This window comes from Camelina sativa, chromosome 10 (genome assembly GCF_000633955.1).
Source record: "Camelina sativa cultivar DH55 chromosome 10, Cs, whole genome shotgun sequence".
In the NCBI taxonomy this organism is placed as follows: Eukaryota; Viridiplantae; Streptophyta; class Magnoliopsida; order Brassicales; family Brassicaceae; genus Camelina; species Camelina sativa.
This window is the reverse complement of record NC_025694.1, coordinates 23,601,517-23,624,519: the sequence shown is the minus strand read 5'-3', so window position 1 is coordinate 23,624,519 and position 23,003 is coordinate 23,601,517. Positions and strand designations below refer to the sequence as shown.

The 23,003-nt window shown below is 35.8% G+C and overlaps 5 protein-coding genes, 1 long non-coding RNA gene and 1 pseudogene across 8 annotated transcripts; 2 read left to right on the top strand and 5 right to left on the bottom strand.

Moving 5' to 3' along the window:
• Window positions 3,065-4,210, bottom strand: LOC104720651. Its single transcript, XM_010438530.1, has one exon. It carries the CDS (start codon window positions 4,208-4,210, stop codon window positions 3,065-3,067), a length of 1,146 nt encoding a protein of 381 aa, XP_010436832.1.
• On the bottom strand, window positions 6,270-8,879 carry LOC104719704 (probable polygalacturonase At3g15720). 2 transcript variants are annotated; one of them, XM_019231022.1, is made up of 8 exons: window positions 8,721-8,879; window positions 8,467-8,604; window positions 7,837-7,958; window positions 7,655-7,676; window positions 7,334-7,541; window positions 7,090-7,171; window positions 6,898-7,006; window positions 6,270-6,613 (listed from the first exon to the last, which is right to left on the bottom strand). In XM_019231022.1, exons 1-8 carry the CDS (start codon window positions 8,877-8,879, stop codon window positions 6,338-6,340), a joined length of 1,116 nt encoding a protein of 371 aa, XP_019086567.1. In that variant the 3' UTR covers window positions 6,270-6,337. The 2 variants fall into 2 exon arrangements, 1 of the variants encoding a protein (XP_019086567.1); XR_002033686.1 differs by lacking the exons at window positions 7,090-7,171; window positions 7,334-7,541; window positions 7,655-7,676; ... (1 more) ...; window positions 8,467-8,604; window positions 8,721-8,879 and adding an exon at window positions 6,705-6,818 and having other exon boundaries at window positions 6,527-6,613; window positions 6,898-6,985.
• On the bottom strand, window positions 9,378-12,216 carry LOC104720649 (protein CLP1 homolog 5-like). Its single transcript, XM_010438529.1, has 9 exons — window positions 12,028-12,216; window positions 11,688-11,756; window positions 11,504-11,596; window positions 11,167-11,408; window positions 10,325-10,462; window positions 10,143-10,200; window positions 9,931-10,065; window positions 9,607-9,836; window positions 9,378-9,510 (listed from the first exon to the last, which is right to left on the bottom strand). Exons 1-9 carry the CDS (start codon window positions 12,214-12,216, stop codon window positions 9,378-9,380), a joined length of 1,287 nt encoding a protein of 428 aa, XP_010436831.1.
• LOC104719703 lies at window positions 10,908-11,099 on the bottom strand. The gene is made up of 2 exons (XR_756657.1): window positions 11,068-11,099; window positions 10,908-10,976 (listed from the first exon to the last, which is right to left on the bottom strand). It is a non-coding gene; the product is annotated as an uncharacterized LOC104719703 (long non-coding RNA).
• LOC104719702 (uncharacterized protein YtfP-like) lies at window positions 12,541-15,910 on the top strand. Of its 2 annotated transcripts, XM_010437666.2 has the most exons (16): window positions 12,541-12,933; window positions 13,024-13,083; window positions 13,205-13,318; window positions 13,393-13,480; window positions 13,574-13,719; window positions 13,834-13,935; window positions 14,024-14,095; window positions 14,187-14,286; window positions 14,370-14,452; window positions 14,544-14,621; window positions 14,708-14,806; window positions 14,901-14,951; window positions 15,038-15,094; window positions 15,267-15,308; window positions 15,390-15,504; window positions 15,734-15,910. In XM_010437666.2, exons 1-15 carry the CDS (start codon window positions 12,682-12,684, stop codon window positions 15,495-15,497), a joined length of 1,452 nt encoding a protein of 483 aa, XP_010435968.1. In that variant the 5' UTR covers window positions 12,541-12,681; the 3' UTR covers window positions 15,498-15,504; window positions 15,734-15,910. The 2 variants fall into 2 exon arrangements, with proteins under 2 accessions (XP_010435968.1, XP_010435967.1); XM_010437665.1 differs by lacking the exon at window positions 15,734-15,910 and having other exon boundaries at window positions 15,390-15,638.
• Window positions 15,994-17,554, top strand: LOC104719701 (AAA-ATPase At5g40000-like). The gene has a single exon (XM_010437664.1). It carries the CDS (start codon window positions 16,038-16,040, stop codon window positions 17,448-17,450), a length of 1,413 nt encoding a protein of 470 aa, XP_010435966.1. The 5' UTR covers window positions 15,994-16,037; the 3' UTR covers window positions 17,451-17,554.
• On the bottom strand, window positions 19,897-21,144 carry LOC104719700 (annotated as a pseudogene).

The following is a 23,003-nucleotide window of genomic DNA, read 5'->3' as shown; positions in this document are numbered from 1 at the left end:
AAGATATTCTGGAAGAATATGTATGACGCAGATGTGGAAGGTCGAAGCGGACATCAAACTGAGGAGGAAAAGGTGGAAGAGACTGTTTCTGGAGTAGGAGAGGATATTCAGTCCTTAAAGGAAACCATGGATAAAGGTTTTCAGCAAATTAAGGATATGTTGGGAGACCATAATGGGAGAATTCAAAGACTTGAAGTTTCTGTTTCAGAGTTATTAACAAGGAAAGAAGGTGAGGAGCATGTGTCTCCAAAGGCAACTGATGACAATGTGTCTCCACCAAAGGAAACTGAGGAGAATGTGTCTCCACCAAAGGAAACTGATGAGAATGTGTCTCCAAAGACACCTGAGGAGAATGTGTCTCCAATGGCATATGAGGAGAATGTGTTTGCTGGTCCAAGTGGAGGTGACACATCCCAATATATGGTTGTTTACGGTGGAGATACTACAACGGGTATGTTGTTTCTTTACTTTTAAAGGTTTTCAATTTGTTTTTCTTGTGGCGGTTATAATTAGCCTTTCAAATTAGGGATTACTGTGGAGGAGGAGACGGCAGAGACTGAGGCTGTTGAAGAAGATGAGCATAACAAGAAGACGAAGGCCAATTACAATAAAGGGACATGTAGCGAGAAGAAGAAAGAGAAGAAGAAGAAGCGTGAAGTAGTCCCATCAATATGGACCCAGCCTCCTTATACCGCTGAGGCGAAGCGGGGGAGAAAGAAGAAGTGAAAAATTATTGCAAGTGTGTTGTTTTGGGATTTAAGGTTGCTATTGATCCAGGTTTTTGATTATGGACTCCAGAAGAAGAAGAAGCGTGAAGTAGTCCCATCAATATGGACCCCGCCTCCTTATACCGCTGAGGCGAAGCGAGGGAGAAAGAAGAAGTGAAAAATTATTGCAAGTGTGTTGTTTTGGGATTTAAGGTTGCAATTGATCCAGGTTTTTGATTATGGACTCCATAAATCTGGTTCTAAAAATATTGTAAACAGGTACAACTATGGTCTAAACAGGTACAACTATGGTCTAAACCTTAATAAATTATGACAATTGGACGAAACCTTAATAAATTCAGAAACATCCAAAGTGTGAATGATACGTTAAAATAGTGTGAATAACATAAACATATTGCAAACACAAACACCGTTAACTAAGGAAAACAAAGGAACTTGGCATATAAACACATCATTTCTTCGCAATTAACTCCATGAGCCTTGTGATTTCACCATCTTTCTTGTCCAATCGCTCCTTAAGCTCCTCAATTTCAAGACGCATTTCTTCAATTGCCTGACGATTGGTATCACCACCGAAACGAACTGCTCCTTGAATCATTTCCTTTTGCTCATCAAGTCTGCTATTAATACAATGAAACTGCTCGGAAACAGCTTGATCCCACCAATTATTTACGTGATACTTAGTATCATCCTTCACAAACAATGACAAAAAAATAATAAGATTCAAGAACAATGCCAATCAATAATTAGTTTCAAGAACTATCTTCTTACGCATACCTTGCCACTCATTGGACATTTTTGGTATGTCTTTGTTATATTATCGACCGTACGCACTTCAAGCTCAATGTGTTTGCCACAAAAGCAATTTTTCATAACACCATAGTCACCGTCATAATAGCAAGGATCAAATGGGTGTGGGCTTGCTTCAGATGATGAAGACGGTGAGGAATAACTCAAAGGCATTTTTGCTAATTAAAAACAAGGGAAATAGTGAGTGAATCCGAATTATAGATGGTGGATTTTGGAGAAGGAAATCCAACCACAGTAGATTTAAAACTCATAACGAACTCCCAGTAACATTTGGAATGAGAAACCCCTAATCTAAAAATCAAAACCCCTAATTCCATTAAATCAAGAAACCCTAGATCTACTTTCTAAAAATCAAGAAACCCTAGATCTACTTTCCATGAAATTACCTTATGTTCAGTGGAGAAATTGACTCGAAATCAATTGTGACGGTGGAATTGCACTTGAAATCGGCGGCGGGGGTTTGTCTCGACGAAACTGGAGAGAGAACGAGAGCTGAGAAGAAGAAAAGGTTCAAAAGATACAAGGAAATAGAAAGAGAAAGAGAAACTTAAAGGAAAGTTGGGTTTTGTTTGGGTTTTAATATAATAATATTATTTGCAGGATTGCGGCGCATGTGGTCACAAAAGACGGCGCACGTGAGATTGCTCGTAGGATTTGTGTATATAGTTATCCCCTAGTTATTCAGTTGGACGTATGTACTTTCCAGGATTTTGTAAATTTTTTAGTTGGACGTTGGGCTAAATAAATGCGATGTAGTTGGACAGTTGATTTTCTAATATTATTTACTATGTTAGAGGTTTTAATCATTTAGTAATCATGAAATCAAAGTTTTCACCAGTTCCATACATTGATTAGCATAATTTAGAGTAATTATACACTATGTTATTAGAAGTGTTTTATGTATCTCATATATATATATATATATTTTCCTGATTAACTCCACTATAGTATGTTCATAAAAATTTATCAGCAATTTTATAAATTACCATGCTTTATAATTAAACATATATAATTATATATAATTTACTGTAAATTTTGACATAGTTATACATAATTATACGTAGTTATACCTGCTGGTTCCACTCCTAAAAATACAACATAATACAACACAACACAACATGCAAGTAGTCTTTCGTCCTAAAAATACAACACAACACAACACAAAACAACATGCAAGTAGTCTTTCGTTTAATAGTCTTACGTCTTACGTCTTAAAAATCCAAATACGCACACAACAATAGTCATCCCAATAGTCTTATGTCTCATGTCCAGGACTGTCAGGCTGCAAGAAGCTATCCAAGTCTACCCCATTCTGGTACTTGTTCCTCCGTTTTCGGCGACTTTCTCCGGTGGATGGAAACCGGGTTTCTTGATTTCTTCCCGGTTTTGATGTGTACTCCGGCGGGACGACGCATCTTTCTTTTATTTCATCCGGAATACTCCAAGTTGAAACATGCGGGACAAGTTAAATGGTTCTGCGGTATGCCACGACCCACGAGTCAAGACAGTAGTAAAGCGAACATAGGTCATGCATTGCGATGCTCGACATACTTGATGATGCTTTGATGTCTGTCACTCATAAAAACCAAACCCGGTTCATCAGGTACAACTGTTTTTAGCTTCCTCAAAAACCAACACCAACTCGCATCGTTCTCCTTATCAATGACCCCAAAAGCAATGATATAATTGTGATGATTAGGATCTTGAGCTGTTGCAAACACCAACATTCCGTCGTATATAGACTTCAAGAAGGTTGCATCCATAATTATAACTTTCCTCATTACTTTAAAGCCTTCAATGCAAGCACCCAAAGATATGAATAAGTACTTGAACCTATTTTTATCAACTTCCACACTTGTCACTGTACCGGGATTGACCTGCTCTAACATGTACAAATAAGAGTGCAAATCCGTGTAGCTCTTCTCATGACTCCCACGCACATCACTAACGTGTTGCTTTTTCCCTCTCCATGTCGTAGAGTATGAACAATGCATACCAAGTCTTCCACGAACAATACCCATGATGTTTTTAGGAGTCGGAGTATCCAACTGAGCTGGATAATCCTCATGCAAAACAGATGCTATTAACCGTGGAGTGCCTGGTTTTTTACAATCGGTTGTACTCAGATCAGACTGATCACATGTATGCATCCTCCTGTAAACTTTTACTTTGAAACAATATGAGTTCTTTCCTTTTCCAGCTCGTAAATACCATTGACAACCTTCTGAAAATTGTCGACATCGTAAGGTGATCCGAGAAGGATCCGACTTACCAGTTTTGGTCGCATAACAATACTTATTCGCAGCTCTATTAACCACATCTTGCACAACCTCCTTAGAAACAAATTCTTGACCTATTTCAATCCCCGTCCCATCTTCCCATTCCAATACTTTCTGACTTTTTTGAATTGTTTCCCCACTACATGGAAGCTCAACGTAGTCATGTCTACCATCCACAACGTTATCCTCTTCGTTATCTATTCGATTATCCACATGCTCCCTATCTTCAAACACTTCATTTTCCATAACCGGCTCATTAGCTCTATTGTCCGGTTCATAACGTTCTTCCACATTTACTCCTCCAAAAACCGTAAGGAATCCACTAGCACCATTTTCAGCATCATTTACACCCAACCCAACAGAGTTCACACCCATTGAACTTCTTCCCTCCATCCTTGATATTTGTTCCACCATATGACATTCTTCCAAATCCTTTATTAACTACACATTCAAAACGGTTCTAAATCCATCACCATCCACTGATACTAGAAACACTGAAACGTCGTCGTCATCGTCATCTACAATATATGTCTCTCTCCGAGTTTTACATAAGTTATAACTCAGTTTCAGCTTGCTTGAGGTTTCATCGACTGAAATCTTCTTGCATACACTTTTTAACTAACGCCGAGTAAGTTATGTTTACCGACTTCAACAATAACCCGCATAAAGGATTGTTTGAAAGCCACTCATGCTCTACTGAGTAGTGCCCTCTATAGTCAAATTGTATGATGCTTTTCATGGCCTCTTGTAATTACAATTACAATCGTGTTACTAAAAAAAACACTTACAAAATGGCTACCATAGTTATACCACTTGTACCATTTGTATCACTATGTCTCAGTTACACCATTTGTACCAGTTATCCTTTCTCTTATAATTTCTGGGTTTTTCAAAATCGGATTTTACTATTTCCCTGATTCAACACGATTTAACAGCCCTAATTTCATAATGCAACTAATTTTTGTTATTACCAATCGACTGTGTGCTACCCAAACACTAAAATTCGCAAAAAAATCTACAAATCAAAAACAAAATATTCGACTTCACCTTTTATTACCAGACCGTAGCTGAATCGGACGGAGATGGAAAAGCTTTAGGTGGAAACAAAACGGAGCGAGAACCAGAATGTATTAAACAAAAAAAACCTAGTGCTCGATATTCTCTTTCACCTCTCGCCGGATTGTTTTTCTACGCAAAACAGATGAAAGAAGAAGCAGATATAGTAATAATGGAGGGAATTAAATTTCACCAACAACTCTTTCTTTTCTGTTGGTTTTTATTGTTTTTATATTTCATTTTTTTCTAATTCAAATCAGTAAGGATAGAGTAGTAATTAACTACTGTTTTGAGCACAACAGATTAAATTGGGCATGTGAGAAAAAAAAATTCTCTTTTGAAGAGCAAATTAAGTTGGCGTCTCTTTCAAAACCCAACTTTATATAATAAAACTGGGAATACTTATTGTGAGTTTTGTCGTCATGTGATCGAACTGGATTTAGCAATTAATTGTTGTTCTGTTTTACCATAAGTTGAATGTGACCACCAAATACGATTTACACAATTCAAATATTCTAGTTGTGGTAAACTTTATCACCAAAAACACCAATTTGTTTTATTTTATTTCTCAAAATAAATATAAATAAAAATCACAAACTAGTTTACTAACAAAGTGTTCTAGACAAATATTTCCAAACAAGTGAGTTTTGGCTTAATCACACCATCATATTCATCTTAAACATTAAAGGTGATCACGAATTACACAATTCAAATATTCTAGTTGTAGTAAACTTTATCACCAAAAACACCAGTTTTAATTATTTTATATCATAACATAAATTTTAAAAAAAAATACAAGCACTATATAGTAGTTCTAATTAAAAAATGAAAAAAATTAACAAAGTGTTCTAGACAAATGATTCCAAACACCAACTAGTTTGGCTTCATCACACCATATTGAATGTGCCCACGAATTACACAATTCAAATTTTCTAGTTGTGGTAAACTTTATCACCAAAAACACAAATTTTTCTTATTTTATTTCTCAAGATAAATCAAAAAAAAAATCACAACGTAGTTTCAATAAAAAAACAAAAAAACTAACAACGTAGTTCCAAACAAGCTAGTTCTGGCTTCATCACACCATTGAATTCACCTTAAACATTAAATGTGACGACGAATTACACAATTCAAATATTCTAGTTATGGTAAACGTTTTCACTAAAAACACCCGTTTTAATTATTTTATGTATTAACATAAATTTTTTAAAAAAACACAAGCACTATATAGTAGTTCTAATCAAAAAATGAAAAAACTAACAAAGTGTTCTAGACAAATGATTCCAAACAAGCTAGTTTTGGTTTCATCACACCATTGGATTCACTTTAAACATTGAATGTGACCACGAATTACACAATTCAAATATTCTACAATTCAGATATTCTAGTTGTGAACATAGTTTTTAAAAAAAAAAACACAAGCACTATATAGTAGTTCTAATTAAAAAATGAAAAAAAAGTGTTCTAGACAAATGATTCCAAACAAGCTAGTTTGGGTTTCATCACACCATTGGATTCACCTTTAACATTGATGCATTCAGCAGAGGGATGATGATCATGCGACAACGGTTTATGATATACTTTTTCTTCTTCTTCGTTTTCTTCCCGAATGTTTATATCGTTCATGAAAATACCTCTACATGGGACTGATTTGCTGCATAGGAGTTGCACAAAGGGTTTCTTGATTGATGTTCCATGTATGTGATTGTACATTACATTCTTGATCTCCACAGCGTTTGTCTATATGTATATGAATTATACCTCAGTTGTTACTTAATGCAATAGATTCATACAAGAAAAATCACTAGAGGGAAAAGAAAAGATTACGTACATGGTTTTTGCATTGTCTATGAGGGCAATAAAATTGGTCGATAATAATAGGTCGGGTTGCTCCATGTAGTTTTATACGTTCAAACAAAACATTTCGCACATGTCCTCTTCCTCCCTAATTAATATAAACAATAGGAATATGATATTGTCATTACTTAATTAGGGAGAACAAAACGCAGATAAACTGGCTTTACCTGCCATGTCTTGATTCTAACCCCATTAGTTGTTTCTCTAAAAGTGCAATCTTGAACAACAACATCTTCGACCGTTTCTTTGGTTCCATATCGACCTAAGCTTCCGATACTTGTTTAAAACAAAACAACTTGATCACATAGTTCCTACGAATTTTTATATTATAGGTAACAAAAACATTGGAAGAAAAGTACCTTATTCCATGCCCCGGACCACATGAGATTCGTGATATATTAATGTATTTTGAACCGTCACCGATAGATATACAATCATCACCTAAAGAAATTAAAAGTCAATAAAAGCGGTTGAGATTATGGTTTGTGTTATATAACTCTAACCTAATTATGAGAGGCTTGGATGTAAACATCTTATTGGATCTTGTTGAAATAAACATTGACACGGTAAGAAAAGATAAATGATGAATGATGAATCAATCACCTGTACGGATATTACTATTATGTACGATAACATTTTGAGAACGTTGAATGTGAATGCCATCAGTGTTAGGGCTATCACCATCAGCGGTTATGGTGAGTTGCTTAACACTAACCCATTTCGAATCTTCCAACGACATTTGAAAATTTGGACTGTCCTTCACCATAATGTTGCTTATATGCACATTACTCGAATGTGATATAACCACCCCCTAAGAAAGAAAAGAAAAAAAAATCGTAAATTTAAATTGCAGCGACTTATATATATATATATATAACATTAAACTTGAGAGTGATTTTACTGGATCAGTGATTTGTTACATACCCTTGGTCTCTTGAGACATGCCTATAAAGAAAAACAAAATTTATATGGGTTTAGATGAATAGAAAGTAAAGTAAATGTTGCTACACTCATCAACACTGGAAGATAAATATAAAAATGAGGAAGAGCATACTTTTTTATATTTTTTGCAATTTAGAGACCACCATTTTGTTCCTTGACCATCAAGAATACCACGACCATCGATATGAAGTCCATTTATATGAGCGAATTCGATCCATTGATGACAATGATTTTTCTTGCATTCCCATTCATCAGGAGATCCGGGAGCAATTACGTATCCATTTATCTAAAAAAAATAACGAAATGTATTAGTATTGCATAAAATCAAGTGTTTAATTCATTAGATGATTTTGTATATATGTTTTAATTTAAAATCTGTTCAAAATCTTATTATATAAGAGTCTGACATATGCTAACATTTTAATAAATATGTGATAATTTATATATCATTGTGATGCGTGTTAAAATACATTATTCAGATTTTTGACATGTGTCAGATATTAACATTTTAAAATATTTCATCACAAAAAAATTCCAAAAAAGATTTACAAGTTTTAATGTGGGTAATTTGTTTTTGCAAACTACTCAAAAACTACATTATCTAGATTTTAGGAAGACTAGTTTAAAAAAAATCTTGTATGGTAAAAAATTAGATTTTCAAAAGGATAAAAACCAATAACCACATTAAAACTTGTAAATCGTCAAGGCAAATCTAGTTAGTAAAAAAAAAAGTATTGTTAACTATGTATATTAGACTAATATATTAGATTAATATTATTAGTCATGCTACATACCGATAAAATGATTTTCTTGGATTTACAAGGGCCATGAAACTCAATTGGTTGGAGAAGAAATGTGTATCCTTCAGGAATTTCCATAGTTGATTGGGATCCAATGTAATTGCATGTGTCTTCCCATGCATCCTTGAATGCCTGAAACCATTATTAACAAAGAAATATGTATTCAAAACTATACAAGTTGTGAAGTTTTAATATATATAACAAAAAAAGTTTGAATATATGTATAGTTTACGAAAAAGAAAACAAACCTTTGAATCGTCAGAAAATCCATCTCCAATTGCTCCATAATCAAGAACATTGAAATTTTTATCATCATGATAGAGAGAAGAACGAGACTGAACTAACTGAAAAGTGTGGAAGAGAGATAAAGAAAGCAGAAATGTCAAGAACATTACGGAATTTGCCATTTTCTTCTACTTAATGAAAAAGTTGCACACTGATCAATCTATTTAAACATAAATCTCAGTTACAAAATCTAAATCTATGATTTTTTGTTAAATTTAAAGATTTTATTTTATTTGATATAGTTGAATAATTTTTCGAGATTATCAGTATCTTATTAAGTTAAAAACCTAACAAGATATATATTAGGTTTTCTTTAACAAATTATAATATCAGTTGCCGAGGAAAAAGCTTAAAAACGAGAGAGACTTGATTTGATATTGTATATCTTCTCAATTATTCATCAATATGAAAAAAGGAGGTGTGCGATTAGTAAATTTTTTAAAAATTCAATGACTCCCTAATTCATCGAAAAAAAAAATTTCAGCAAAAAATGAAATGACTCGGCAATGTGAATGTAACATAAGCATCACAACAACCAAATTAATTAAAACCAAGATTTCAGTTATACAAAAGGACAAGATTGAGGCTACGTCAGAATCTCTCTTTTAGTTTCTTACTTCTCAAGTTACATGCCATGCCAAAGTCCCCAAGATCAGTGTCTTGCTAGGCAATTCCGCAGCTGATGGAGAGATATATGTAATTCTCTCTTCACCAATATTAACATTTTTGATACACACAAATCCAGCAACAATGCTGCAAAAAAAACCAATATACATTTGCTTCAAAACTAACAATCGCTTCATCTATATAGCTCAAGTATGATAGCAAGAACTTTGTGGGAGATATTACCTTGTGATGATCTGCTGAGGTTCTTTGGCGTATGAGATAGCAAGAACTTTGTTCACAAGATGTTCGTTAATTGCCACAGGTATGATCTTCAAAGGATCGTTTCCTCTTCGTCGAGCAGATGTTGATGAACTAGTCTCTGGAAAGTCACCGATTTGATATACTTGAACATCACTGAACTTTACGGTTTTGGTGTAGACGGTGAGATCGTTGGTGACTCCATAGAAATAATTCTGTACATAAGCAAAAATATGGAAAGCCCTCTAATTTAATCAAACATAGAAAGAAAAAAACCGATTGATGAAATCGTCAAAGTGAAAAGTCTACCTGAATGTAACAATTCCTCAATTTTTTGCGAAAGTCAGAGCTCCTAGTGAAGACTCCAGCTGACTTCTCAAGATTCCAGAATTGTATATTCCTGAATTTTAGATCTTTCTTCAGATCATTGACAACTTTTTCTTCCTGGAAATTAATGAGAAAGATCAATGTAGGTTTCTTGATTTAGGAGAAGTCCAAATAAGAGAGACTAGATACATTACTTGACCAAGGACAATAACTACAGTTGCATTAAACGTCCTTATTGCATGAAGAAGCAGCTGCAAATTTAAAACAAGATACCATATCAAAAAGCTTATGGCTCATAGCAAAACATATATACATAACAAACAATTCACACAAAAAAAAAAAAAAAAAAAAAAAAAAAAAAAAAAAAAAAAAAANCGCATAGCCTTCACGAACGATAAACCCCATAGTGTCAATCACCATCCCAGAAGCTCGAGAATTAACGTTTCCAAAAGCCTCATGTTTTAGTTCTCGGGCAAGCTCTTCCACAAGGGATTTGTACAGTCTAAGGTTGGTGCTGAGATTACAAGAAATGGAAGTTTAGTTTCAAGCTAACAGGTCATTATATTGAAACCTAGCCAAAGAATTTGAAGTCAGTTACCTTGGTGTTGTGTGACCAAAGTAGTGCACAATAGCCTTGTCAATAGGAAACCCTTCAACAGGATCCACAGGCATTTCGATAGGAGTAGCAGAAACAGTTCCTGGTATGGTTATGGAGCTTTGACCAATGTTAAGGTCAACAAATGTTGGTTTCCAACCATCTTTTGCTGCCCAATTGAGAAGCATCTTAGCCAATGTGCTCTTACCAGAGTCTGTATCCCCTACAATGATAACCCTTGGTCCCTACATGGAGCAAAACCGTAAAGAAAACCCCAAAGAGTTCAAGTTGTTACGCACAAGAATAGGAATTAATGATCTCTTTAGTAAGGAAAAAGTACCTGTGAAGGTAGAGAATCTCTTGTTGAGGAAGTAGAACGATGTCTTTCTACTTGTAGAGAGTTGTGCACTCTAAGATAGCTCATCATCGGTGTCTAGAACAGAGATATATTTCTAGTAAACAACACAGTTTACTCTTGAGTCTTGATATAACATTATATAAACTAAAAGACACCAAAACCTTACCTCACATGATGTATATTCATTTTCTGTGATGCNGAAGTTTAGTTTCAAGCTAACAGGTCATTATATTGAAACCTAGCCAAAGAATTTGAAGTCAGTTACCTTGGTGTTGTGTGACCAAAGTAGTGCACAATAGCCTTGTCAATAGGAAACCCTTCAACAGGATCCACAGGCATTTCGATAGGAGTAGCAGAAACAGTTCCTGGTATGGTTATGGAGCTTTGACCAATGTTAAGGTCAACAAATGTTGGTTTCCAACCATCTTTTGCTGCCCAATTGAGAAGCATCTTAGCCAATGTGCTCTTACCAGAGTCTGTATCCCCTACAATGATAACCCTTGGTCCCTACATGGAGCAAAACCGTAAAGAAAACCCCAAAGAGTTCAAGTTGTTACGCACAAGAATAGGAATTAATGATCTCTTTAGTAAGGAAAAAGTACCTGTGAAGGTAGAGAATCTCTTGTTGAGGAAGTAGAACGATGTCTTTCTACTTGTAGAGAGTTGTGCACTCTAAGATAGCTCATCATCGGTGTCTAGAACAGAGATATATTTCTAGTAAACAACACAGTTTACTCTTGAGTCTTGATATAACATTATATAAACTAAAAGACACCAAAACCTTACCTCACATGATGTATATTCATTTTCTGTGATGCCATCGGTTTCTATTGTTGCACCATACCATGTGAAAACCTGAAAAGTGAGTAACGTTTTTTGTATCAGTGATAAATGTGACCATCATATATAAAGCACAAATATATTAAGATGATTCAAGGGTCGAAATTATAATTTTTTATATCACCAACTCAACTCAAGACCTTACTTCAACTGTAAAGCATCAAGAGTATGACTTTTTCTATGTAATCAACTTATACCTTCATTCATTAGTCATTACCTAAAGCTTAGATTTTTAATCTAACCCACATGGTCAGTACATGATGAAGTTGAATATGTAAAAACATACCGAAAATACCATGCGAGGAGGAAATGTGAGCCAAACTTCATGTGGAAGCTCATAGCCAAAAATCTCAGCTTCGCCATCGAGCAAACGGAGCCTTAGTGGCCGAGTCCGTTGCACTTCGATCCTGAATTCGCTCTGTTTCTCTAACTTCACTCGTCTTATTTGAGGACCAATCTCACCACCGTACGACATGATCTTCTAGCTCTCTTTCAGGTACTCAGAAAGACAAGAACCTGAGTCTGTACGTTTGGATATATAAAGAGTCTCAACTGAACTGATAGAGAGGAAGCCGAAAGGTTTCAAACTTTAATTTCCATATTCCCGATGTGTTGACAAATGCGGAGCGTCCCATTCAAAGTCGTTTAAAACGACGACGTCAAGCCTACAATAAAACAACGTCGTCAAGCCTACAATAAAACGACGTCGTCAAGTCTACAAAACGACGTCGTTCTTGGTTAGTAAGGTTCGACGTCGTTTATCTCTCTAATCATCATCTTCACCGTGTGGCTTCCCAAATTGAGAAAAGGGTTCTAACGGGTAGTTTAGTTTGCTGATGAGTGATGAGTTTGAATCAGATTCTTTTGTTTACTCATTGTAATAGTCGTTGGCGTTGGAACTGATAAGTAAGATTAAAGTTCGGAACTTTTTGAGAGTGTAATGAGTTTGAATTTGGCAAATCCTTTATGGGTCCCTGTAAAAGCTTTGCTATGTAGAACAATCAAGAGAAGGAGACTTTTCACTACCGCTGCTATAACAAGTTCAGCCAACAAGGGGGAGAAGGATGAGAGCGATGAGATCTTGGTTGTTGTTGGTGGTGGAGCAGCTGGAGTTTATGGAGCAATCAGGGCTAAGACTCTCTCACCTGATTTGAGAGTTTTGGTTATTGAAAAAGGGAGATTTCTCTCCAAGGTCAGCTTCTCTTATGTTTTTGCATTAACTTAAAAACTCTATTGGCCAATCAGGGAGATGAATTTTGTTAATTTGTTTATCATTTCGTAGGTTAAGATTTCTGGTGGTGGTCGATGTAATGTGACAAATGGGCATTGCAATGATACTAGTGTGAGAGTCTTGTTTCATACATAAAGTTTCAAACTTTATACTTGAAAATTGCAGAATCATGATGGTGGTTTAGTTTGAGTTTTGACCTTTTTGGTAACGTAGAAATCGAATCTGTATGTAGAATTTGGCAGGGCATTATCCTCGTGGTCATAAAGAGCTTAAAGGTTCTTTCTTTTACACACATGGACCTGCTGATACTATGTCATGGTTTTCTGAGCATGGAGTCCCACTAAAGGTTGTGACTTTGCATCCGGTTTACCTTTTGAGATGTTTGTCTTATTCCGCCTAATTCTTGTTGTCTCCTGACAGACTGAAGATGATGGAAGAGTATTCCCTGTCAGTGATAGTTCATCTTCTGTAATTGACTGTCTCTTAAATGAAGCAAATGTTAGAGGAGGTATTATTTACAACACGGTTCTTGAAACACCTATTTGTTCTTAATTGCTGTGTCTCTCTACATTGATATATCCACTCAATTTCATTAAACCAGTTAGGCTTGAGAGAGGTAAGTCTGTGTTGGCTGCTTCTACTAAACCAGATGGAAAGTTCCTTGTTAAAGTTGGGAAACAAACTGCTGACACGTCTGAATCTATCGAAGCTTCTTATCTTCTGATTGCAACTGGAAGTAGCCAACAGGTTATATAATAATCCCATTTGAAGAACATGAGTTATTTAGTTTCAAAGCTGGGTTGTATGTATTATAAAGGTTCTCATATTTTCCTCAGATGTTTTTGTTTTATTATGTTACAGGGTCACTCTTTAGCCACTCGATTTGGTCATTCCATTGTAGATCCAGTACCGAGCTTATTCACTTTTAAGATCAATGATCCATTGCTGAGTGAGTTAGCAGGGGTAAGTTTTCCTCTTAAGATTAGAATTCCTTAGCCCGAAATTTTTTTGATAAGTTTTGTATGTGACATTATTTATTTCTCTTGTCCAGATTAGTTTCTCCAAAGTCCAAGCCAGACTGAAATTAGATCATCCACTCCCGGATTTGTCTAACCTTGTGCAGGTGTGCATCTTTTTTCCCCTTGCTATTCCTTATTTGGTTAACATCCTTTATCATGAGGAAACCTTCAAATATTACTTTGCTATCTTTCAAGATTGGTCCAATGCTTGTGACACATTGGGGACTTAGTGGACCGGTTATTCTTCGACTCTCTGCATGGGGTGCACGACATCTCTTCAGTTCTAAGTACAAAGGTCTGAATCTTTCATCTCTAAAGAGATAATTTTTTATCCTGTTAAATCGATGAAGTTTGAACATATTTAAATTTTGGCTGCAGGGCATCTTATTGTCGATTTCATTCCGGATATAAACATTGAAACTGCCAAATCTGTACTCAAACAACACAAGCAGCAGTTTTCAGTAACAACATTTCATAATTTTACCATTTTTGTTCTCTCTGTTTGTTGTGTTTGGTTATAGAGAATAAACGTTTGAGCATTGTGTGATGCAGAAGCACAAGGTATCCAATTCCTTTCCTCCTCAATTTGCCCTTGTCAACAGATTCTGGAGATACATTCTAGACCGCGAGGTTCTGACAAACATTCTTTCATAGCTTTTCCATATAAAACCTCTTAACCTTTCACTATTGTCCTTAATTGTCTTCTTGATCACCAGGGTTCTTCAAAAGACACTTTGTGGGCCTCAGTTTCAAATAACTCCTTGAGCTCTATTTCTTATATTCTTAAACATTGTACATTTCAAGTAACCGGAAAGGTATAACATGAAACATTGAAATTTATTCGGATTTTATAATAGTACTAGTCAAGATGGTGATAACGACATTGTGTTTCGTTATTTTTCTGCGAAGGGTCAATACAAAGATGAGTTTGTGACAGCAGGAGGAGTTCCTTTATCCGAGGTTCGGTCTCTTCCAACTAAAATTACTATTTTTCTTCGTTTTTTCTTACGAAATCTGATTTTAACTGTCTCTCTCTCTGTTACAAGGTATCTTTGAAGACAATGGAGAGCAAATTTCTTCCAAATCTTTTCTTTGCGGGAGAGGTAAAGCTACAGTGTTTCAATCATTTCATATGTGCATTTAGCCTACTCACATTCACACATATACCAATGCATTTGGAACATAGACACATGGTATGAGGAAGTAGGTAAACATGTACATACAGATGACAGGACCATCATAACATATCTTACACTTACATTTTGTGTGTTTCAGGTACTAAATGTAGATGGAGTTACCGGAGGCTTCAATTTCCAGGTAAATAAGGCATTAAGGCAAATATCAAATTGTTAAAAAAAATGGTATATTTGTTATTCATGCAAGTGTTGTTATGTGCAGAACGCTTGGTCAGGTGGATATATCGCAGGGACACACATCGGCAAATTAGCAGCATCTAGGAACAACAGAAGAAGCTCTACAGAAAGAAAAGTAATGATAGGATCGTAATTTTCTTGTAAGTCAAGTATTGTTAATTTTAGTTATAAAATGTATTCTATTTTATCTATGTAGGAGCATAATTTTTCCAATTATTGTGTCAAACCTTAACCATAATTATTGTGATTAATATTTTAATTATAGTTTGAGTCAGTTTTGGTCTAGTGGGCGTACGATCCTTGAGAGGTTTAAACTTTTGAGACTGGTCTTTTAGTTTATCATTTTCTGATTACCTATTTCTTCTGTAGAGGGTGGTCCTCAACTTAAATAATCCAATTCGTGGAAAACTCAAACGCGCCAGAGACTCGAGAGCCATCCAATTCATTATTTGACACGGTTTATAATTGGAACCAACGTCGAAAGAGGCAAAAAAAGTGAAACACGAAAGACTTTATAATATATTATAGAAGACTTTGTAAAGGTTAGTCGCCGACTTGGTGATCACTCGTTTATATAAATAGAGCACACTCTTAAACCGAAAACAGAGACAAATCATACTACACCTAACACATAGAAGAAAAAACAAACATTGTTGTTTGGTGGTAAAGAACGATGATGATGGGTGATTCATTCGGAAGTATGGGCTCAAGCATGGCAAGTTTGTTCTTTCTTTGGGCAACAATTCAACAAATCTTCCCTAACCACTTGAAGATCACAATCAAAGAGTTTCTCTTGTCTTCATTCCAACAACTCTGTTTCGCTCAGAGAGTTTCCGACTATTTCACCAACCTCTTCTCTCCTTACGTTGAGATCAACTTCCCGGAGAGCGATGAATACAGTTTCAACCAAGCTTTCTCGGCCATCGAGACCTACCTTGACTCAAAATCAACAGACAAGTCCAAACATCTCAAAGGAAGCCAGGTGAAAGAAAGCAAAGGTTTGGTCTTGAAAAGAAACGAGCCTAAAGTCAGAGACGAATACAAAGGAGTTAATGTCTGGTGGGAGATTGTGGTTGAGACTGATGGAAACAGATATTACAAGCTCACTTTTCACAACCGTTCAAGGAGTCTTATAACCAGTTCGTACGTAAAACATGTGGTTCAAGAAGGGAAATCGATTATAGTCAAGAACAAGCAAACAAGGCTTTTCACGAATAACTTGAGTACTCAATGGGTTTTTGGCCAGAATATGTGGAGATCTATTGCATTTGAGCACCCCGCGAGTTTTGAGACATTAGCTATGGATCCAGAGAAGAAGAAAGAGATTTTGGATGACCTCATCGCCTTCAGCAATGGGAAGGAGTATTACAAGAAGATAGGGAAAGCTTGGAAGAGAGGTTACTTGTTGTATGGACCACCAGGAACAGGTAAGTCCACCATGATTTCAGCCATGGCTAATCTTCTAAACTATCACATCTATGACCTCGAACTTACCGCGGTAAAGAACAACTCAGAGTTGAAAAAACTGCTTACGGCAACATCCAGCAAGTCCATTATTGTGATTGAAGACATAGATTGCTCTGCGGAGTTCACTGCTAATAGAATCAAGAAAGAGAGCAGCATTAGGGAAAGATATGGAAGAGATGATAAAGACGAAAACACGGTTACACTCTCTGGTCTTCTCAACTTCATTGATGGTATTTGGTCGGCTTGTGGACAAGAAAGGATTGTTGTATTCACAACAAACCACTTGGAAAAGCTTGACCCGGCTTTGATCAGGAGAGGAAGAATGGATATGCACATCGAGTTGTCTTACTGCACTTACGAAGCGTTCAAGATTCTTGCCAAGAACTACCTGGATCTTGATGGTGATGACGCTCATCCCTTGTTCAGAGAAATCAAGGCTTTGTTGGAGGAGACGATGATTTCTCCAGCTGATGTGGCAGAGAATCTTATGGCTAGAAACCATCAAATCGATGTTGATAAATCCCTGAGCCTTCTAATCAATGCTTTAGAGGAAAAGAAGGACAATCAGAAGAGCCAACAAGAGAAGAAGAAACAAAAAAAGTTCAAAATATTTGGTTGAGGATTACTACTATTTAGCTTAATTTGATCATTTGATGAACTTAAAACCATAGTTTGTTTTTACTTTTACTAGTGATATTCCACTATGTATGCAATGTTATTTTTCTTCTCTAAAAAGAAGACAAAAAAAGTAAAAACTAAGAAGGTGCAAGCAACTTGTTGAATTTAGGAGTTGAAAGAGAGAAACCTAACTTAAACTTAAACGGCAGAGTGCAAAGTTTTTAACATAGGGAACTCATAAAAATCTCAAAATTCCAGTCTAATAGTTCTGTGAAAATGTGAGAACTACAACAACAATAACGTAAGGCATATTGTGTTGGACCAACAAGACAAATATTCTTATATGAAGAAGACAAGACAAATACAAGGCTGCAAGATAGATTCAATCTTTGTGATCTTTTGCAATGTCAATTCATTAAAATCACAAAAATAAAGGTTGTATATTTTACGTACTGCTAATTTTTTTCCCCATGTTTCTGTTGAAAACTAGTTAACGATAAATCTACTCGATCTAGGATGGTCAGAGGAAAGAAAGCGTGGAGCTCACCAATTGATAGGAATGGTTATCGTTGGACCATGGATGCATCATGCATAATGGTAACGCTTTTTAAGGTTTCTGTACTCAAAATTTCAAAAAAGAAAACAGTAACAACATCTCTCATACTTGAACTCTTTTGTTCTCTCTTTGTTTCTCGTCTTTGGTTATAAAATAAAAACGTTTTGAGCATTGTGTAATCTTACTTGTATATAAGTTTGTCAAGTTGAAGAAGACAGAGTAAAATCTTATTACTAGGATCATAGATTAGAAAAACAGAGAATTGGAACAAGACCCAAACAAAATAGATTATCCTTGATCATCAGATACCACCATAGAACAGATAAGATTGAAAACAACATATATAAATCACATCAAACTAAGAGAGGAAGAGAGTGAGTTGTTTTTAGGATTCTAAAGGATTTGAGAGGATTTGTTTAGTTAAAAATACAGAAATCCAAATCTCATGGTTTTAGGTGGGATTTGAAAAAATTTTACAGAAAAGCATATGAACTTTACTAAAATCTATCAAAATTATAAATTTCCTAAATCCCATCAAATTCTCCAAAATCATGGTATGAATACACCCCCGTTTTAGTTACATATGTAATTTGAATTAGATCTAAAAATATTAGAAATTTTTAAATTATACAACAATAATACTAAACTAGAAAACCGTAAAAATCTAACATCATCATTATATTGGATTGGAACATAGTTCCGAAACTCTAAACGCCGTTCAATTGAAGGAATCTCATCCTTCTCTCGGCTGTGAAACTAGATATCTACGTAAGATTGGAATTTGGAACATGAACCCTAAACGCTGTTCTTAATCATATTTTAGTTTTTACGTTTTTATCGAGATGGTATACGCACAAAACAAGCTAAGAATACACACACAGCTCTTATTCTTAATCTCTCGTATCCATTATGCTTATGTAAACCGGTTGGTTTGCTAAACCATTAACTCAGATTCGGGATTCTGTTTGTATTCCTTTGGCTAGTTACGATGGAATCAATCAAAGAATTGAACTTGATTAAGAGATTGTGATACAATTTATCATTGATCAGACATATCGTAAAGGAAGTCCATGACAGCTCAGATCGACCAGACCAAACGTGGTTGGACTGGACTGAATAATAGTTGTATGTTGCATGCCAAATAATAGTTGGACTGATCGTGGCAGACTATGAAGCTCATCTTGCAAAGTGGTTCTATGTTGCAGCTAGCTTTGATTTTATTGCTGAAATATCTTGAACAAAGGGTACGCTTGATTTTATTGCTGAAATCATGAATCTTGCTGCAGATTGCATTCACAAGGAAGAGAAATTTCGGGAGAGAAGAGCGTGAACTTAGATGGGCACACACCCAAAGGACCCTTCATGGCCTTGATCCACCTGAAACTGGGTTCACAAAACACAACAATTATGCAGTATTCAATCGGTTGGCTGAAGATGCAAAGAGACGCGCCGAAATAGCTCGTTAAGCCTTACATTTTAAACCTTAACTGAATTTCTTGATGTAAGGTTGTGTAAAGGGTCATGGATGGACCATAGATTTCAGCTTGCCATCTTCCTGCAGACTGAGGGAGCTGTCGACAGTGTAAGGACATGTGGAGTCAGTGGTGAAGCTCAAGGGTCCTGGCATCAACACAATTCAGCAATCGTACACTGTTTGAGGATAGGAACACAACTAAAATCATGCGTCTCGCTTCACATATGTAAATTTCAATGTGCGTATGTACATAAGTATCCGTCAAGTGCCAGAGTAATATAGGCCGACTGTAATGTGTGTTCTGTAAAAAAACCCTCTTGCATCTGAACCTGCTATAACTATATTTTGCAACGACAACACTCTTCTTCCTCAGTAAAACTATATCAACAATCAAATACCGAGCTCAGGTGATCTAAATGAGAGTAGAAGAGAAACCTTGTGAACCAGCTGAAGAATCATCCACACTGTACCAGACTACAGCATCTGAACAAATCATTACAAATCAATTGTTGAATCACACAAAAGGTCTTATAGTCTTGAAGACACAGCAGAAACAACAGAGTATAGTACAAAGCCGCTCCCAACAACATACCATATATTATTGAGTTTACAGATATGGGTTGTTGATGAAGGTTTTTAAATAATGCTCACTATGCCCTGAGTTTGCTAACTTTGCTCTCAAGTTCGTCCTTTTTGGCTCCAATGATCCTTTCAACCTCTTTACCCTTTTTGATCAGCACAAAGGTTGGCATTCCCGTCACATTAAACTCTTTAGCCACATCCTGAAAACATTAAGTCATGCAGTAAGTTTATATATTTTCTCAATACAATTCAAATAACCAGAAGCATGAAAGGCTGAACCTAACTTCAACAAAACTCTCCATCTTATATCAGAATCCTAGTGATTTTGCAGTTGTACCGATCCATATCGGACCAAAAACAGTGAACTATGGATCAAGCATAGTAATGAGGGATACAATCATACAAATGTCAGAGACACAGAAAGCTGAAACTTTGGTGGTAACAGCATAAAACCATGGCAGAGATGCAGCAAGTTTGAATCTTTTTCCCCCAATTTCACCAAACTCTTATCTTATAGTATCAGAATTACATTGATCTGCAGTTAATACCAAAAAGCTATCTAATGTCTTCCCACAAAATTGCTTAGATATCACAACACTCAATGTAAAGGCACACTTAAGAAAAACAAAAAAGATGAAGACTTTATGATAGAGAGAGATGCTTACAGGAAGCTCATCAACATCTAACTTGACGAAATCAACATCAGTGAACTTATCAGCCATGGGCCATGGCATGAGTCGTAGGCTCAATCATCCTACATGGTCCACACCACGACGCCGAGAAATCAACCACCATCTTTTTACCAATTCACACAAAACCAAAATCTCAATCAAAATCCTAAAATTGATTGATTTACACACCAAAACTGAATAGAGTCTGAGACAATACCAATTTGTTCGATTCTTTGATCTCGTTGTAATGAAGCTGCCACCGAGCTGAAGAGCTAAACTTGAGGAGGCGACTTGGCTCAGATTCAGTCCCTGCATCTTCTCCACTTCCAAACAGAGATGATACAACTCCTCCCATTCTCTCGTCTCTTTTCTCTGATTCCGCTTAAGAACGACGCTTTGTTTTCTTTGATCAAATGATCGTGTCGTTTATATTCAAACATTGTGTCGTTTTTTGTTAAACTATTTGGTCAACTACGATTGATTGTGTTGTGGGTAGGCCTAGGCATTTTAACCGTATCCGAAACCCGAACCCGACCTGAAATAGATAGTTCGGTTCAGATTCGGATAGTACTAAATACCTGATCGGATTTAGTTTCTTCAAAATTTGAATATCCGAACTAACCCGAAATAAATACAAAAATGCATCTAAGTAGGTTTGAACCCAGTACATTAGGTATTTACAAGTTTATCATAAACCACCTTAGTTTTATGTCATAATATGAAAACGTTAATTATTTATATATATATATAATTATGTATTCTAAAATTGATTTATTTTTTTCTTTCTCAATCAACAGAACCCATAATTGTTTTTTTTATTACCCAGATCAATTTTAGTAGAAACATGACAAACAAATCTACAAAAAAAAAATATAGTTTGTGGGGTTTAAAGAGTGAATGAGGTTGGAAGATAAATATGAATTATATCATATAATTATCTATAAATATTAGATTTGGTAGGAAATTTGAAGGATTTAATTTTTGAAGTAGTGGCCATGGATAAACAAATCTAGGGTTTTTTTTGTTGAAAAAGAGAGATGAAGAAGAAGGAGACAAGAAGAGAAAGATAGAAAGTTTTTTTTTTTCAAGACAGATTTTTTTTTTTTTTATGACTTCGGGTAACCCGAAATTACCCGAACCCGAAGACACCCGATCCGAACCCGACCCGATATTAGAAAATACGCGATCTGGTTTTATATCTCTACATCCAAAAATCCGAAAACCCGAACATCCGAACCCGAATCCGATCGGATACCCGAATGCCCAGGCCTAGTTGTGGGGAACTTTCGTTGACTCATGAAATTAAAGGTGAAAAATAACAAAAAAAACCGGACCAAACCGATATTGGAAAACCAAATCAGACCAAACCGAAATGGTAATACCAAAAGTCGATATGAAATTTACCGATTTATGTACATGTTTTGGATTTTTGCAGTTGCTCGATTTCTGTGTACTAAAAATGTTAATATGGATGAATAGAGAATTTCATATTTTTTTTTTTGAATGCAATGTTAAATTATATTCAAAAAACAAAAATACGTTTGTACAACTTGTGTTTCAGGGCTTTGATAGTTTTAAACAGAGTTTAAATAAATTATGAGATTAATATCTTGTCCCTAGCCAAGAGAGTAATCCGTTTTCATAGCATCTATCCCCTAGGAGACCAATAGCGAGGAGTTGGTTTTTCATCTGTTGATCAATAATCTGTATGAAGCGGGAGGATGGCTTCGGAGGGTCACCATGCTTCCGCCCGTTTCGTTCGTGCCAAATGGCGTAGATCGTCACTTGTAGAACAGAGCAAGCTAAATAACTTGTGATTTGATCCCTCCAGTTGCTACAGGTTGAGGCAATGATCGAGTTGATCGTTTCGTTACGTTTGTACAACTTGTGTTTCAGGGCTTTGATAGTTTTAAACAGAGTTTAAATAAATTATGAGATTAATATCTTGTCCCTAGCCAAGAGAGTAATCCGTTTTCATAGCATCTATCCCCTAGGAGACCAATAGCGAGGAGTTGGTTTTTCATCTGTTGATCAATAATCTGTATGAAGCGGGAGGATGGCTTCGGAGGGTCACCATGCTTCCGCCCGTTTCGTTCGTGCCAAATGGCGTAGATCGTCACTTGTAGAACAGAGCAAGCTAAATAACTTGTGATTTGATCCCTCCAGTTGCTACAGGTTGAGGCAATGATCGAGTTGATCGTTTCGTTACGTTTGTACAACTTGTGTTTCAGGGCTTTGATAGTTTTAAACAGAGTTTAAATAAATTATGAG